At 39.6% G+C, this 18,493-nt stretch overlaps 1 protein-coding gene across 1 annotated transcript; it reads left to right on the top strand.

The window, feature by feature from the left end:
• The first annotated feature begins 4,679 nt into the window (after nucleotides 1–4,679).
• On the top strand, nucleotides 4,680–12,193 carry LOC140244817 (divergent protein kinase domain 2A-like). Its single transcript, XM_072324431.1, has 6 exons — nucleotides 4,680–4,829; nucleotides 5,473–5,967; nucleotides 7,309–7,449; nucleotides 8,070–8,229; nucleotides 10,217–10,363; nucleotides 12,015–12,193. The coding sequence occupies exons 1-6, from the start codon at nucleotides 4,680–4,682 to the stop codon at nucleotides 12,191–12,193; spliced, it is 1,272 nt and encodes a 423-aa protein (XP_072180532.1).
• The last annotated feature ends 6,300 nt before the right edge of the window (nucleotides 12,194–18,493 follow it).

The raw sequence follows: 18,493 nt of genomic DNA, 5'->3' as shown, positions 1-18,493 counted from the left end.
ACAATCGTGTTGTATTAAAGTCTTTAAATTACACTGAAGTTTTCTGTGGGTCTTTGTGTGGATATGTCTGTGATTGTAAGCCTAGAATGTCAAAAGAAGCGAAGCATGTTTAAAATCAAATTGCAGCAGATACATTTATATAATGTGTCTTGTGACATTTTTTTCTCAGATTTGGATGATCACGACATCTTCAAATCACCTTGTGGTCATTAATTTTTTGATATAGAAGCTATAATTTCTGAATTATCTGCCTATCAATATGTAATACTTTTTAATATCATATACTTATTGGCATGAGGCCCGACTATGCATAGTTGTCATATGGAAAAACGTGAAAAGATGAAAATTTAGTAACTGTTGTTGTTTTTATAATGTCATGACCGATTTCAAAGAAAGGCAGAAATTTTACTTCACCTGGTATTCTGTTATCAAACTGTCAAAGTCAATCAGATTGGAGTAACATTCCACTTTAGATAGCTATCTGTAATTAATCAATTCATGTATTTACTTCAACATTATGTTATGCCGACTTTCTAGAACTCTTTGAAAGTCCTTTTTCCCTTTTAAACCGCAACTTTGTCTGTTCCCGAACAAAAGAGCGATTATGATGAGTTTGACGGGACGTACAATTACGAATTCAGACACTAACTAAGGTTTGTCTCTGTATTAAAGTGGTGTCACTATTAAACTGTTAACGCTGCAATCTTGATGGATTTGTGTGCATCGATTATTTAGTGTCTTTCAGGTATTCGCTATAAATTTGCTACTGAGTGTTTGTGATACAATAACGGATGCAAGTGAGCATGTTCTCATAACTTGAAGATAATTCCCATGAAGCATAGAAATAAATATTTGCGTTGTAACATAATCATGCACAGATCATAGGCATGCGATGTTAGGATACTTCTTGCAGTATAATCTAGATTAGGCGAAGCGTGATAATTTTAGGTTTTTATCATACATATATATATATATATATATATATATATGCTTTTCATCAAATCATCATCAACACCATCATCATAATCATCATCGGAATTCAAATCATATTCGCAGAGAACTCACTCTATTATAACCCAACCTGTATCATGAGAGAGTATGATCAATTATTTTATCATACTATATACTATGTACTCAGGTAGCCCGACCTGACGCCGTGCGACAGGGCTGTGTATAGTCACTACTTGGGTTACATTTTCATGCCAAATGCTATCAATTACACGTTCATTATAGGCCTGCCTACATTAGGGGCGGATCCAGGAATTCTGTAAAGGGGGGGGGGGTGGCGCAACTAATATTTCTGGTGTCACTTCCGGGTTTCATTTCTTTTTTTTTTCTTTTTTTTTTTGTTTTTAACAGAAAATAAGGGGGGGGGGGGCGTGCGTCGGTTGCGCACCTTCTGGATCCGTCACTGTACATAATTATTTTATTATACTGTACCGTCACTCGATCGGAACTGGAATGTTGGCCTACGTGACGGATGGATGGGCCCATATTTTGCTCAGCCGATTTAACTGTTGTATCAGGGCTCGAACCTGGTATCCTTCCGACGAAGTGCGCATTCCACTAGACCACAACACCTCAGTTATGTCAACCAGGAAGATTTTATTATTATTATTATTATTTTTTCATTGTGTTTAGGAGCGGATCATGGTTGATGGGGCCTGGGAAAGCGCCTTAATTTTTCCTCTCTTTTCATGCCATGATTCATTCATAATATGGTACGGCCTGAGTCATTTTCAACGCATACCGAAGTTCCAACGTGGATCAATCAGTTAGGTTTTCTCCAATCAGCGCATGGGGGTTAGAATGTATGGGTTACTTATTAACTTGCCTCGCGCATTTATATTTCCCTCGTAATGGTATGTTTGGTTTACAATAATCGGGACTGGTGTCTGGTACAAGTATACATTGTACAATGAATCATATAGGCACACTTAACCCAAGCGGCAGCGACACGATTGAAAGAAAGAAAGAAGGAAAGAAAGAAAGAAAGAAAGAAGGAAAGAAAGAAAGAAAGAAAGAATGAAAGAAAGAAAAAAGAAAGTAGGGCCCTCCCACAGAGCTGTATTTACATCAATACAGCTCTATGGGCCCTCCGCACCATTCATTCAAACAACAAGTGCAAAACGCGCATCAATCACGACCCCCTACCAGCCCCCTCCCCCCCCCCCCCCCCCCACAGCCCACGTACCGGCCCCAAGTCAACCGAGCGAGCATCAGCATTCTCACTCATCTACGAACAACGTGAAACGGTAGAGAAGGTAAGGTCACAGGAAACAAATTTCACAAGTAGAACCGTTTACTAGTATCTGATATCAGTTAAGGGACACCTAGTAAGATGAAGTTTATCCTGCTAAATACCTTCTGATACAGAACATGAACGAGAAGGATATCAAGGCTGGAATGGTCCTGTAAGTTTGCAACAGCTATCTTAGTCCCATACGTGTTATTCTGTGTGAGTGAAAGTATTGCGAGTCTAGTGTAGAGCCTCGTTCTTACGTATTGTTTAACTGTCAGTTTCTCACCAGACAGTTGAAATGGAAAACAGCTTCCAAGAGTGTCTGAGGGAATCATCAACAGCGGCCTACATTGCTTTGCGAGCTTTGTTCTTCTAGGTGCTTGGTAAGTTGCTTCTGTCATAACTGCGACCAGCAGCCCCATTAATAGTGCATACGCATATCGTATGCGCATGGGGCTGCTGGTCGCAGTTACTTCTAATTCTGCCATAGGCAATTACCACTACCATGTGCCTGATCTGATGGGGTTTGTTGATGTGCCACTATACTGCCCTGGCACTGCCATAAATACTGATGGTTAGTGATGCCACTGGGTCTGGCTGGGCCTGGGACACTTGACAAGGTCCATGAGCAAGCTTCTTTTCTAATGAATGTGAAACTCATTATGACTTTATTTCAATCGTAAAGCCACACCAAAGCAACTAGCTAAGTTACTGTGTGCATGTCATCCTGCGTCCTGATAGTAGTGCTCTTCACTCTTCTAAAGTTCTATTAAGTACATGCATTAGTAAAGTTTACTGGTTAAAATTGGTGTTTAAAAAATATGCTCATTATCATGATTGATGTTGTGGCATGTTTTTATATCCACTGACTACAGTTTCTACTGTTCAAAGGTTTAATACCGGGTACAGCACATGGCCTTTTTTTATTGTTTCAAGGGAAAATTTACTAGTATACTGTCCGCACCCAGTATAAAAGACATAAAGGTTTCACCATTTGTATTTTGATACTGTGACAGTAATTGTGTTTGAGGAACGACTTTCTTACATTCCACCCCCTCCCTCTTAACGGTGACCAAAATTCAAAATGTGAGTCAAGTGAAAGCAGCAATATTGGCAGAACACATAGTTAAAGTTTGAGAAAAATCTGGCAATCGATTCAAAAGCTACAAATAGTTAAAGTTTTGGTGCTGTTGTTTCTGGTAAAGGAAACCACACTTTGTGATGTCATTTTGGCAACAACTTTTTATAAAGAAATATAGATATAATTCAACATATTTTCACTTTTTAGTCATGATGAAAGAGCACTCTTTCAGATAATGGATTATCCATGCCATTAACAAGAGGATGGAATGCGCAGTTTTAATGAAAAATGAGATTTTGTGGAATCCTCCTCATCTTTTATTTTATATTGCTGTTGAAAGTGATGTCATTAAGTGTACATGTAGTAGTCTCCTTTTCCAGTGATGCCTGTACCAAAGCTCTAAAAATTCATAACTTATGAACTGATTGCCAAATTTTCCTAAAACTTTCATTGCCAATAATTTTCTACTAATATTGCTGCATTTAGTCAATCCACATTTATTTTGACTAGGGTTTCCTTTAATTTTGCCATACCACTTCACACTACCTTATCCTTGTTAGCTTAAAATGTACAGGTTCACACATGCGCACACATTAAATTGGCAAGTGGTAGGGTATAGTGGAGGGACATAGGGAAGACTTACCATGCGTGATATCATGCAAAGTGTGTGAGCAATTACCTGTACAGTACATCAGTAATTGTATCAGTTCACATGGTGCCAGTTGATAACCAGTGGGTAATTGAAGGGATGAAGCACTGTTTGTTTGCCAGGGGCTGAGTAGTGTAATAGGTTGCAGATGGTGAGAGTTTCTGTGTTTAAAGGAACTATATAATGCAAAATGCATGTTGACTTGTGTTGATTTTTTTATACCTTCAACATTACTTATGTGGTTTTTCCACTATTTTCCTTTACTGTAGATTACTCGGATACACATTGAGAATTACTTGCATGTTTCCATATTACCAATATCTTTAACAAAAGATAGTGCAGGGAAGCAAGCAAGCAATTGTACATGATGTAGTGGAAGATGCATTCCATTGTCTTTTATTAGTCATATTACTACTTTAGGAGTGATTGACAGATGATGTCACTGGCAGAAATGGGTTTGGAAGTTGTTGTTTTTTTTTTTGTATGTATCTTAGTAATCTGAAGGAAAATAGTAGAAATATTATCATTAAACATATGGCACATACATGTACATTGTATTAGATATTCTTTTCTTTCGTGATGTACCGTGAGGTTAGGGATATTGTAGAATACACATATTTTTTATTTTTTTGATCGTCATTTTTGCAGGCACTATCAACACCTTATTGACACAGAGCCAATGTCACCTGGTCTGGATGGGCAGTGCCATGGCAACAATGCGACGATTGATGCATCAGTTTGGAAACCGCTGCTGCGCCACAACTGGACAACAGTTGTGCTGGCTGGCAGTTTTAGCCACAGCCTGCCTCTTTGTCTACTACCACCTCTACCAGCAATTTACCGTCAACCATCTCCAGGTGTGATAGCCAGTTGTATTCTGACTTACAATCTCAGACCTCCCAATCATTCTGAATTTAAAGGAAAGAATCTGAATTTTGACCATTCCCAGCTCTTCTTTCAATAGGAATTTCCTATCTTTCTTGATAAATTTACTACTCACCATGCTCTTTTTTTCCTTCTTGTGAGCCAAATCATCCCTTTTTTTTTTTATCTCAGAAAAGTTGGGAGGTCTGCAATCTCAAATCGTATTCGTCTAGTGTTGGTGGAAGTAAATGTACGTGTTAACATCAGCTTTTGTTAGCAAACTGCTGTTTTGTTGGCTGAAACGATATAAACAGAATACAGTAAAGAGGTCAGATATTCCTGTACTTCACACAATTTCATTTATCATGTCATAGGGGAAAAAATGCCTGTGCAATGAGCTGTAATTTCCTTTTTTAACCCATTGAGGACGGACTGATTTTGCTACAACACGCATTTCCCATAGACACCTGCCCGAGTATACTCGGGACTCGTCCTCAACGGGTTAAGAAGTGCTGGCGAAAGTGCAATGGATAATTGGCTAGAATAACACTACTGATGGACAAGTAAGAGTACAATTTGAAGATATTCATTCCATATTCATCTCTTTGTGATACTTTCATTCCTGTGCCCCTTCAGAATGAATATTTTACGGAAGTTGACAAGTGTCCTGCATGTTTCGGAACAAGCCTGTGTGATCGTTTCAGTCGAGGAGAGTATCGCTTTCACTCCTACTCCTCCATTCGTCTCCTGGACTACGTCAATCTCAAAAACGTCTACTTTGCCACATTCCTGGACCGCAAGCCAGTAGTTCTAAAGAAGCTTGGCCACAATGACGAGCACCGTCAGCTGGACAGGGACCTGTGCACGCATGACAAGGGGCAGCCGGGGAAGAGGTGTGACGTCGCGCAGCAGGTGTATCAGTCCAAGTTGTCGGACATCAGCTACCGGGAGAGCCTGCTGGAGACGGACGTGATGGGTCTGTCAGACTTGGTGCGCTGCCCGTCCCGGCGGCTGCTGGACCGCATCTGGGACCGGTACGGCGAGCGGAAGATGGACGGCAAGCTGGGCAGGGACAACAAACTGATGCTTGCCACCACACTTGCCTTCAACCCAGAGCCCATCATTTTCAAGGTGAAGGAATGAAGACTTGCATTAGAAGCCACTAAGTCAGAGAAACACATGCAACTTCATTTCATATCTTTTTATCATTAATTTTCATTTTGTAATGTTCATATTTCATAAGGTAGTGTGAAAGATCCTCTTTCGTTTTGAGCTCTGTGTTTTTATATTTTATTGTCTGTGTTTGTTGCAGAATTTTCATAAGCATCTTAATCGGTAAATCTAAATCTCATTTTAGAAGCTCAAAATTTCTGTTTCTCTCGGCAAATTGCTCATACTTGGGCAGTAACAAGTGGTAGATTTCTTTCTGTGATTTTGTGCAAAATACTATAGAAATCAGACATTTTTTGCATGCATGAAACTTTCATGAATTTTATAGAAATTCAAGATTTGTAAAAGTATAATGCACAGGAAATTTTTTTGTCTGCACAATGCATTGAATATCAGTGGCAATTCACGACAGTGTCATGCAGCATAAAAGGCCATCAGCTCCAATTTGCAATGTTTTGTGCCACGAATAACCACTTCTGGCTAATCTTTCTCAGTTGAAGGTATGCAGCGAAATTTAGAGGTGCCAATTCAGGTATGACAAAATGATTATTCCTGGAACAAAATTACCTCGGAACTCAATACAGAGGGCTCCTGTTATAACAAAATTCTTGGGACAGGCAATTTTCTTTCGTTATATCGAACTTTCGTTATAACCGAACAAATAAACAACTAGAGAAGCGTCTGAGAGCGCAGACCTCCACCAAGCATGCAGCTCATTTCCACCACTGATCTTGTTCTTCCATAGAGATATCAGTGATTTCCACCCACACGTACTTATAGCATGCTGACAGTGTTTATAGTGTGCTGAAAGTCGCCCGATTTCCCAATATAGAAGCCGTTGTTACATCATAAACCCTAAGCTGCACGGCGCGCCTCGCTTAGCAGAAACTAGAGCATGCACTTTAGTGCGGGCATGCAAACCTCAAATACGCGCAGCCTGAACTCCCAAGTTCATTGACCCTACCTGCCAAAATATCAAAAATCCTTCATAAATTCCCCCAAAATTCTTGATCACTACCAAAAGTTAACTGTTTGTTACTTGTGTCATTCTCAACCTTTCCTGCAAGTTTCATCCTAATCTGTTAACTACTTTTTGTGTTATTTTGCACATGGACAAACTAATTAACTAACTAACAAACACATAAACCAACGGTAACGAAAACATAACCTCCTCCCTTGGCGGAGGTAATAAAGAACAAAGAGCAGATAATTTTTCGGCCTGAATTTTTACTTCGTTGTAACTGGAATTCATTATAATGGGAGTGCACTGTAGTTCAATAAATACTCCTACCTCCCACACAGATCTTTCCCAACGGAGAGGGCTGGCCCTTCCCAGTCTACTTGGGGGCTTGTGGCAGGTTCACAGTCCAAGAGTACGGTGGGCAAACACTCAGCCATTTCTACAGCTTCAAGTTTGGCACACGAGCAGCCCTAGCTGTTCAGGTAAGCTCCTCCAGAAAATTTGAGGACTTGGTGTGTTTTATTCTGTGCAGACAAAAATCTTAATGAAATGATAGATAAGTAAAGTAGTTAAACTAAGCATTTTTCCCCCTCAAACTTAATCATTTTTACAAATGACATTGTCAAATAGATATCTTGTAAGTTATCATTTCTGGTTCTGATTAATCATATGTCTGCTTTATTGCATCATAAATATGATTAGTTCATAACCATTACAGAGATGTAGTCAGAGGCTGTTGTGAATGAATACAAGAACAGACTTGAGAGGGCAGCATAACAATTTTGTCTTGACAGGGCACATCAATTTCTCAGTGATCTGTAACATGGTAGGCACCTCTCTGAAGAAAAACAAGATATTAACATGGAACAGTCATACAAGAAAACCTTCAATAGGAGTAGTTCCATATTTTTCACAATGTAGTAAACAAGTACATTTCATTGGAGAAAAAAAAAATGATAGCTAGCATATACCACCTTGTATGAATGTCTTTAGTGTTCTTTAGTGTCGAAACTATGCATAGTTGTGCATAGTGTGACCGTTGCTATTGTAGAAAACTGCTGCGCATTAATCACCTCTGCGTCATCTTGACCCTATGTTGCAGGCCCTGAACATTGCCACTGAGCTGTCCGAGAACAGAGAGGACTTTGCACTCTACCTCACCGACGTGTCCTCTGATAACTTTTCCGTCTCCAATAAAGGCGAACTTCTCATCATAGATGCCGAGAATATCATAGTTGTTGATAGGAGAAGAATACGTGAAGGTGAGTGAAGTATTCAGCTTGTCTTTTGTTCCTGATTTTGTTGTACGGTTCTTCATTGAGCTTTCTGTGTATTGTCATTCGTCATTTAATGCTATTCACCTCATCCAGTGCTAGAGTTTTTCATTGCGCATCTGTCTCGCAAAAACTTTGTACTATTAATTCATTGACACCCCCATCCCCCTTTACTACTTCTTATGTACTCTGGCATTTAGCTTGGATGTCCAGACATTTTCGTTAGCATCAAATTCAGTTATCCAGCCAAAATTGACCTACTTGTAAAATTAGCAAGCCCACTAAGGTATAGCGATATGCCTAATGCCCCAGTCACATAGACATCCCGGATCATCCCGGACCACCCCGGATCTGATCCGGGGAGAGATCCGTGTTGACGCCGGGAGGCCAACACGGCAACTTTTGGGGGTCAAAAACATCCGGCGTCATCCGGGGATTGCCGTGTTGGCAGAGCAATCCGGGGTGGTCTGTGTGGCTGCTGTGTAGCTGCCGTGTTGATCCGTGTAGATGCCGTGATTATCGGTGTACATGCCGCGCTCTTTCGACCTTATCAGTGTAGTTGCCGTGTTGATACCGTGTGTACAGTCATACCAAAATCCCGGATCTCCCCGGATCTCCCCGGACGTCCCCTGATCACCGTGTAGATCCTTGAGCATCCGTGTTTTTATGTGACTGGGGCATTAGTCCAACATGAGGGCCATAGTGACACAATAGGGATTAGAGGGATTAGGTAATCTGTACTTAATCAACAGTTTTCCAACATCTGTTCTGATTGGGGAGGAAAGAGCAGAAAGGGTAACCTCTGTTGAGATCTCCATCCCAGAACTTTTATTGAGATTGTACGTAAAAATGTAACCCGGTGTATGTATGCTAATCAGCACTATGTGCCATGGTTGTGTTTACTGACTCTTGAAGGTATACAGTCCCATGACTGATGGATGGTGTGATGATTGCTGCCATCTTCATTGACCCATCGAATACTAGTCCCAAGTTTATTTGGGCAGGCGTCTCGTGGAAATGTGTGTTATTCCAAAATTACCCTGTCCACAATGGGTTAAAAAGATCAATAATGTAAAGCTGGATAGTTGTCAATGAATCTAATTTACGCACAAGTTACTGCGGCAAGCTAGGAATCAATCTTTGTCTTTGAGGGATCGATATGTGGGCAGAACCAGCCAAGGAACAATGGTCAAGTCAAGAGATGATCTGAGATGGACATGATTTTGACCATTTTTGACATACCATAAAAATGGATTTACTTTGGATGTCTGGTCCATGCAACAGCGCCCTCTTGAATCCTGGGTCAGCATACCCATACACTTGTAACGTACAGCCAGTGTCTTAAACTGATAATTCACTAGTTGGATTGCACCAGGGGCACAACTATTTTCATTGTTTAACCCGCTGAGGATGGGCTGATTTTGCTAGAACATACATTTCCCATAGATGCTTGTCCGAGTATACTCGGGACTTGTCCTCAATGGGTTGAGTTCACTTGTGTGCCTCATGAGATGTTTTGCTGGAGTCAACAAATATACCAAATAAATGGTGTTCTGTTAGCTGGTACTATAATGCACTTACTGAAAACTTGATGGGTATATAATGGGTTTAGAACACAGCCTTTTAATCATTGAAGCTTGATATATACAGTAGATGAGGGGAGTTAACCAAGCTGAACCTAATTAAGGGTCAGATGAACTTTCAATATCTCTCTTTAATTCACATATATGCAATATGCAGTTGATAATCAAATTTGATAGTAGCATTTGAATGTACAGTATATATATTTGAATAATATTGTATTTTCATGTGTGATGTGTATAGACATTACTGATGTAACTTGCTCATGTGTGCATAGATGCGTGTGCTATTGTGCGAAAAAAAAAATGCATATGAATCAGCAATATTCTGTTTGACTGAATTTGATTAGGAAGGAGTTGATAACCATTTTCTGGTGATATGTGTACATTTACAGAGGCCAAGCCTGGTTGGGATGTACAGCATCAGTCGGAGCACACTGGATGCGGTAGCAGGAAAGAATGTCTCATATTCTCACACACGGATCTGTGCAATCATTACAGCAGTGACCACAACTACTACGCCATCTGCCAGGGGCTCTTTGGTAGATATACAGTCCTTTTTTTCCCCCCATTCCTTTTGTTTCCCCATCAAAACTGACGAATTGTTATTTTCTAAACCACATGGTAAATTAATGACTGTCACACAGTGTCTGCGATTTATTGACATGGAAACATGAGAGCGTCAAGTCTCACTCTGATTAATTGTACTGTTTGGTTTCCTTCAATGGTCAGGCAGCGTTTTATTTGCCTAGTCTCTGTGCTTAAGGTTAGCCTGCCTTCAGCAAAACTACTTGTGTGCAACCAAAAATTTTCTTGTGCATGAAACTTTCGTGAATTTCGTGAGGAGCCAAGAGTAGCGAAAGTAAAATGCACATGAATTGAAAAAAAATAGTTCCACACAATGCATTGAAGGCAAGTTCATGAAAGTTTCATGCTGCTGAAATGGCTGCCCCTTCCAAAAAAGAATCGTGAAAGTTTTATGCCATGAATATTTTTCTGGTTTTAACAGTATGCTTCATAGCAGAAGCTTCTCTACTGGTCATTTTGTCTTTGATTTCATGCACTTAACCCATTCTATGCCATGGACTTTGGACAGTGTATATAATACTATGGGATTTTCTGGTCCATTTGACCCTCAAAGGTTCAAATTCTTCTCTTCTTTAAAAGCATAACTTTATAATAATTTCATTTCATGTATTTCTACAATATTCAAGAAGGCTGTATGTACAAAGCAAAAACAGACAAGGGAGGTTACAAAATAGAAGCACGAACTGCGACCTACTAAAAGAATCTCAGAGTGATACAATCAGGTGAAGTCCTTCACTGACTTTTTGTTTTCATCTCATGCTGAGATTTTCTGGCAAATGATTTTCTGGCAAGTGATTTACAAAGTGTTACAAAACAAAACTGTTGTGAAAGATTGCTCATAGATTTGATACATGTATCACATCGTTCCCCCTGAGCAGTGGGTTACGTATAACATGTTCAGCCTTGCAATTTGATATACCCCAGTTGACACAAATAAGCACTGCTGTGACATGCATGAGCTCACGCCAACCGTCCATTTCTGTTGCCCAATGGGATGCAGCCAAGCAACTACATGTATACCTGTGTGTTTCTCATTGAGTGTCAAAACATTTTATGTATTCAACTCAAATACAGAGACCTACACTGGACATGCTTAACATATCAGCACCAAATACAGTCTCACCTCTCCTATCTGGCCTACCTTCATCTGGATCTCTCTATTATCTGGATGCGATCTTGGCTTGATTTTTTTTTTTTTCAATCTAATGATTATGGGGGGAAAGGGATTTTAAACTCAAACAAAATTCCTACACAAACTCACATGAATAACACATCATTCACAACAAATTGATTCCATTTTGATAAAAAAAAAAAATGCCCATAATTTTGCACTGATATCAAAGAAAGAGTTTCAGTGTACGCTACCTTCAATAGGTTACATGTATATGTAGAGTCAGGGAAGTACAGTGTACATGTGTAGCTACCATTGGATAGGCAGCTGCGTTTATTTAACATTGAGTTACCCATGTCCGGCCAAATCCCTAATTCGGATGAGCGCCAGTCCCGACATGTCCGGATAGGAGAAGTCAAACTGTATTCGCATGAGATTACATACAGCTCATTGCATTGCCAACCACCTGTTATTACCCTCTTCCCTCTGTCCAGGTGACGACCCAAAGTATGGATCTGGTGGCCTCCTTCACTCCATTCCCGCTGACCTTTCACCCCGCATGACGACGCTGGTGAAAGATCTCATAGCCGAGTGCCGTATTCCGGCGTCAAAAGGGGGCCGCTTCGTTGCGGTTAAGCAGCTGAAATCAATACTGAAAAAACTTATTGTGTAACCGTGAAGAGTTCCAAGATTTTGTGAACTGAGTTCGCCCTTTACAGCATTCATATACGTATGTTTTTATTTCTTTTTTGTACGCTCCTTTTTTTGCGATGTAGAAAACATCCCCCATTCTTATGATCAAGGACCGAACCACTCTCTTATTCTATTTATGTTCTTTTTCATCCACATGATGCGGGACCTGCAAAAACTTTGTTTTCTTTAGAAGTTGACATTACATTCTGGAGTGATGAGCAGTCACTTGTTGTCATAGTGATGTGCAGGTAAATGTATTGGGTGTGAAACAGGTGTTTTTGTTGTTCTTTTTTAGTTCTTCTTCTTAACCGTTGCAATGTTCTCTGATATTTTCATTCTGATGTAAAGCTCCTGTGCTCTAGAGACAAAACAAAGCAAAAGAAAACAACCCATTTGGTCTTTCCTGTGCTGAAGTGATAGTAAAGTGTGCAAAGTAGCATGACACTGCCAAAGTGAGGATGAAATATCCTATCATTTACCTGTTGAGGATGGGCTGATTTTGCTACAACACATATCTCCCATAGACACCTGCTTGAGTATACTCAGGACTCGTCCTCAATGGGTTAAAGTGAGACCCACAGAGAGTAGCAGCAGTTGATTTTTCCAGCATTCCTGAAAATAACTTTTCGGGCCAGATTGGCAGATTTTGGGCATTGGGCTTTGTCTGACAGAGTCACCATCTTTGCACCTCAATACAAAGTCTAGAATCATACAATAAAGTATAATTAGTGTGTATAAACATTTTTTTTTTGACCATTTTTTTTTCTCTTTGAATTAGTTTAATCCATTTACCATCCATGAGATATGATTATGAAATCGATTTTGAAAAAAACAACAACAGAAATTTCAAAATAATCAGCTGTAGCTTTGATACGTGGACAGAGTTGTGAATGGAATTTAGTTGATGACTTGCAAGTCATAGACCAATGTAATAATAGTCACCGTTGTTTACATACAGCTTCAAATCCCCTTTTTATTCCAGATGAAATACAGGGTGACCAATTACATTTGAATAAACCCTTAACAAAGCCCCCTCATGAAGAATAGCATTTCTACACATTCAAGTTTCTATTGATTTTTGTCGAGCCCACCGGAGGTGAGGGGAGACTAAGGGATCGCCTGCGGCGTCTGTCCGTCCGTCGTCCATCAGTCGTCCGTCCATCGTCCGTCCGTCGTCCGTCCGTCCGTCCGTCGTCGTCTGTCCGTAACACTACAAAAACTTCAATAACTCTTTACTCTGGGTTTCAATTGCAATCAAACTTCGAGGGAAGAGGGGTCATACAAAGTCTCACATTTTACCATATATGAAGGTCACCTCAAGGTCAAAGCTCACAGGCAGGGGTCAATGAACTTTAGGGCCCAATCTTTTTTATGGCGCATTTCTATTATGGGTCATAACTTTTGATCCATAACTCCATTTGTGATCAAACTTGGATGGTAGATGTCCCTTGGGGAGTGGATGGTCACCACAAGGTCAATGGTCACATGCATGGGTCAACGAACTTTTAGAGCCCAATGTTAAGTTTTTATGGCGTGTTTCTATTATGGGTCATAACTTTTGATCCATAACTCCATTTGTGACTAAACTTGGATGGTAGATGTCCCTTGGGGAGTGGGTGGTCACCACAAGGTCAATGGTCACAAGCATGGGTCAACAAACTTTTAGAGCCCAATGTTAAGTTTTTATGGCGCGTTTCTATTATGGGTCATAATTTTTGATCCATAGGTCCGCTTGTGACCAAACTTGGATGGTAGATGTCCCTTGGGGAGTGGATGGTCACCACAAGGGCAAGACACATTTTGGCACTTGCCTTGTTTGTTTTTGTTTTGTTTTTGTTTGTAAGGAAATTTTAGTTTTGATTAGTTGTGTATCATTTTCAAAGCTGAGAATTCCTTCTATTATAATTTGATCATAACTGCAAAATCTTTTCAGGTGACTTTTTTGTGGGTTTTGTGATGCAGGATTATAAATACTGTTGCAAAATTATCAACTCACACTGTTCAGACCAAAGAAAATAGGGATAAAATTTGTTTGGTTTTTTTTTGCTAATTTCTTCCAATCTGCCGTCACTCCACAGGACAATGATGTTTTCTGCTCTATCATTGATACGTACCCGAGAGATTTTCCTCTGATGTATGCAGTGAGGTGACCTGCTTAATTTGTTTGCCAATATGTTAACTGCTCAGCTTGGATTTGAGAACAGGGGCTTGTTTGTTTGCCATGTCCTTTGTAAAGATTGAGTTTGTTTTTGGACGCATTTGGAGACCAGTTCTCCGATAATATCTACATTGCTTGCTATGAGTGTAAGACTGTTATTGGGTCATTCATGTGCTTGGTTTGTGCCCCTCCCGTACACGCAAGACTGTTTTCTGTTTACCCCGTGACCATTACTTGCAGTAATTATCAGATGCAATAGCAAGGGAACTTTGAGACCTTATATCATGATGTCCATATGTGGCGTCACAAATTGTTAGTAGTTTCTTCATCCAGCCATGGCAGTGCTGAAAATATTAAAAATGTAAAACTGTACAGAGGATTGTCCAATTTGCCTCAAACTTCGCGGATATGTCTGCTCACATTGCTGCATTCCCTCAATCCACAGACTTGTAATATATTTGGGTTTCATTTCCCTTTGATATCGTATCTTTGGACGCTGAGCATTTTGTCTACTGAACAGAGGAAAATATGATTCATGACTTATGCTCTTGACATGTCTTTTTCATACATTCCGTTTTCATGACATTATTATTTGTTGATTTGAACCTGCCTCTATAATGGTACAGTTTATCCTTTATTGTGACTCATATCTGTCGTTTCTCACTGATTGGTTCGACCTTATGTTGCCATGATCTTCCCCCCTAGACTCCCATTAGCCACATTTCTGTGGTTTGGTGATGTGTTCATTAGGTATACTATCACTCCTTTAGTTATACTAGTATGCAAATAATGACTGCTATGAGGGGCACAGTTGAAATTATGGGCCCAAGGTGATGTGAAAACCATAACTATGCCTGAAGCGAAGCTGAGGGCATAGTTATGGTTTTCACATCACCGAGGGCCTACATAATTTTAACTGTGCCCCGAATATCAAGCTGTCATTATTTGTTTTATATACCGAAAATATAGATTCCGAAATATAGATACCGAAAATATAGATGCTGGTCTCTTTTACAGCACTCTTAATCAACGCTGATCGACAGCGCGGCGGTCGTATCATTGGTGCGTACATATGAGTGATCTATGTGTACGGGGTTGCGACTGTCTCCAAACCTATTTACAGGGCACAGTTGATTCTATGCCCCGGGCATAGTAAATCATGACGTCATTTTGATCAAAAATGGGGCACAGCTATTTTCATGACTCCACTTTTAACCAATCAGATGAGAGGAATCTATTTATGAGGTATATAATTATTTATACTACTTACTATTCGTTGTAAGTGTGTCATATTGAAGAGTAAAAATATCTTTCATTGAGCCCATTTTTGCTGATATTTATAATCATTGTTTGTTTCAGTTGCATAATTTTCTAAAGCTTCATAATTACTTAATTCATAACTGAATCTTCAATGAGCAGCACAGTATTGAATATTAGAACATCTGCCTTTCTCTCAAAATGGCAAATGTTTATGCCCTCATCCCAAAAGATGCTGGAGGCATGTTTTTGTGTTGTCTGTTTGTCCACCTGTCTGAATGTCTGTCCCACAGCTCGTTATCACAGATTCACGGAAAAGGGCTCAATGCATTTTCTCACTAGGTGCCTCAGGTATGTTACATGGGGTGTGGATGTGCTGCTGAGATTTTTGGCAAGATCCTTCATTGATCTTTGTCAGCAGTTGGCACTTTTAAGCTGAATCTTCATCTAGAAATGTTTAGCGGTGAATTGATTTGGTAGGAAGGATAGAAATAGATACACATTTATCTGTATGAAATGATAGGGAGGATTTTCAAGGTCAATGCCACAGGTCGCTGCATTCTTGGAACCCCCCCCCCCCATAAAACAATAACACACAAACAAACAAATAAACAAACAAACCTGTCATTTCCTGCACATGCCATTACTTCTGTTAGGAATGTCCAGCAGTGATGGAAATTGGTTCATGTCGTGAAAACAATTATTTAGACATTTTTTTTCGTGAACACTCAGGGATGAAAGGTCAGAGTTCAAGGTCAGAGGCCACTGTACTTCAGCTGGGATAAAAGTAATTATTCCAGCCATAATTATGGCAGGGAATCCTGTTAGGATTTAGAGGTCAAAGGTTGAAGTCAAAGGTCACCAAAATTAAGTGAAAAGGCACTTTCTGACAAAATTTCATGAGGTAAAGGGGATCAAAATAAAGTTGAATTATTTCATTTGTGCAGAGAGGGTGAAAAGTCAATCCATGATTGGTGGTCAAGATAAATGAACTCAATCAGAGTGTAAAGGAAGGGCCATGTACAGTCACATGTATAGCACGCATCTGCATGAGAAGTAGAGGAATCCAAGGCCACTGCATGGCAGTCAAAGTACTCTACTTTTAAATTCTTTCTGATGCAGTGCAGATTGAACAAATGAAATCCATTCCATCTTAAATTTTCTCTGGTGTAAGGCACATGATGAAATTCAGAGGTGCCAGTTTAGTGATGCTGAGACGATTAGTTCTGCAGCAAGAATTTCACTACAGGACTAAAAAGGGTCAGCTCTCATAGATGATCAAATGTGTATCAGTGGCGGATCCAGAGGGGGGTGCACCCCCCCTCTTTATCTATGTTCAAAAAAGAAGAAATAAAAAGAAAAAAAAGGGGATGAGTGCGCTCCCCTTTAATTTTGCAAAGGCGCCTCCCCTTTACGGAATTCCTGGACCCGCCCCTGTGTATGATGCACTGTTATTTTACACGATGGATCCAATGGGGGCAATCAAGCATAAATTTGCAGTTTACCTTGTAGATCCACATGAGAACAGTATAGACGTTTGTACTGTAGGCATTTGAAGTTTACTGTGTAGTTTTTAGTCACAGTTAGGATTGGAGTACACATGGCACCAAACAGTTGTTTTGTTTGTTTTGTTGTTCTTTTTTTAAAAGAGCTTTGTACACCTACTTCCATTGGTGAGGAAAATCATGATTGAGTGTATATCATGATAGTGGATATACATGTACGTTGTAATTTTTTTTTTGTCACTTATGTTTTCTGCATTGTGATGTCATCTGACTCATTCAATTTGAGTGAATGTAGAAGTACTCTAATTTCCATGGAGATGATGACTGCATTCTGTTTAAGACTGAAGTTTTCATTTTTTTTTTTTTTTTTGCAGACATTTACTTAAAATTTTGAGCCTTTTGCTATTATGCGTTTTGAAACCTTAAATGTTGGACACCTATCTATAAGTACAGACTTAAAGTTTCCTGATATGAGCTTGCCTTGCATACACCACCGAGAAGGGAACATGATTATGTTATGCTGTATGTCATTTTGTACTTAAAGTGTAGGATTAGCTGAAATATACCTACTGCTGAGTCATGTGTTTATTGACGTGGATTTCAGCTGAGTGAAAGTGCCTTAGGTAATACACGGATATGACAGCTACCATTGTCATACCACCCATACTTATTCGCATACAGTTACACTATGTAAATTGCATTATTCAGTTCCATGTACGAACCTTGTGAATTTCTGCTCGGTATTTGTAAATCTGCAGGGCGAAAATGTTCTTCTTGCACCTGTTATTCCTCGTGTAAGGGAGCATGGCCCTGGTTTTTGTATCTGTGTGTATATATACTAGTATTATTATATGTGTCTTATCGAAAGAAATCTGACATTTTCTGATTATCTGTTGTATATTTCTGATCAGTACTAAATCATCTAATCAAGGTGCAATGCATAATATTCTGATGTGACAGAATTTGTGGCCTTTCATTATTTCAATTTCTGCAGGTGTAGGGTGTACTAGTGTGGAAATTACAAAGTCAACATGTTATAGTTGACTAGGTAGCTTAGATGCATTTGTAATCATGGTGAATATTTCTGGCCCATGGTAGTACAGTTATCGCTGTGCAGTGTTTCTTTTCCACAAAATCAGGAAGGATAAGAAAAAAAAAATGATACAGTTTGTAACTTAATACAATGGTTACATGGAATTGCAGTTCCCTTGTTTCAATCTAGTGAGATACACATTGCACACATTGATTGTTGCTAAGTCGGGCAAGCCTCCAGCAAACTGCATGCTGTCGTAAATTACTTCATTTAGAGACATGTGTATGAGATTTGGAGGCACCGTAAAATTATAGTTATGTAATCGCT

The sequence above is a fragment of the Diadema setosum genome, chromosome 21 (assembly GCF_964275005.1).
Source record: "Diadema setosum chromosome 21, eeDiaSeto1, whole genome shotgun sequence".
NCBI lineage: Eukaryota > Metazoa > Echinodermata > Echinoidea > Diadematoida > Diadematidae > Diadema > Diadema setosum.
Note: the sequence above shows the minus strand (reverse complement) of the source record. Positions and strands in the feature narration are given on the sequence as shown.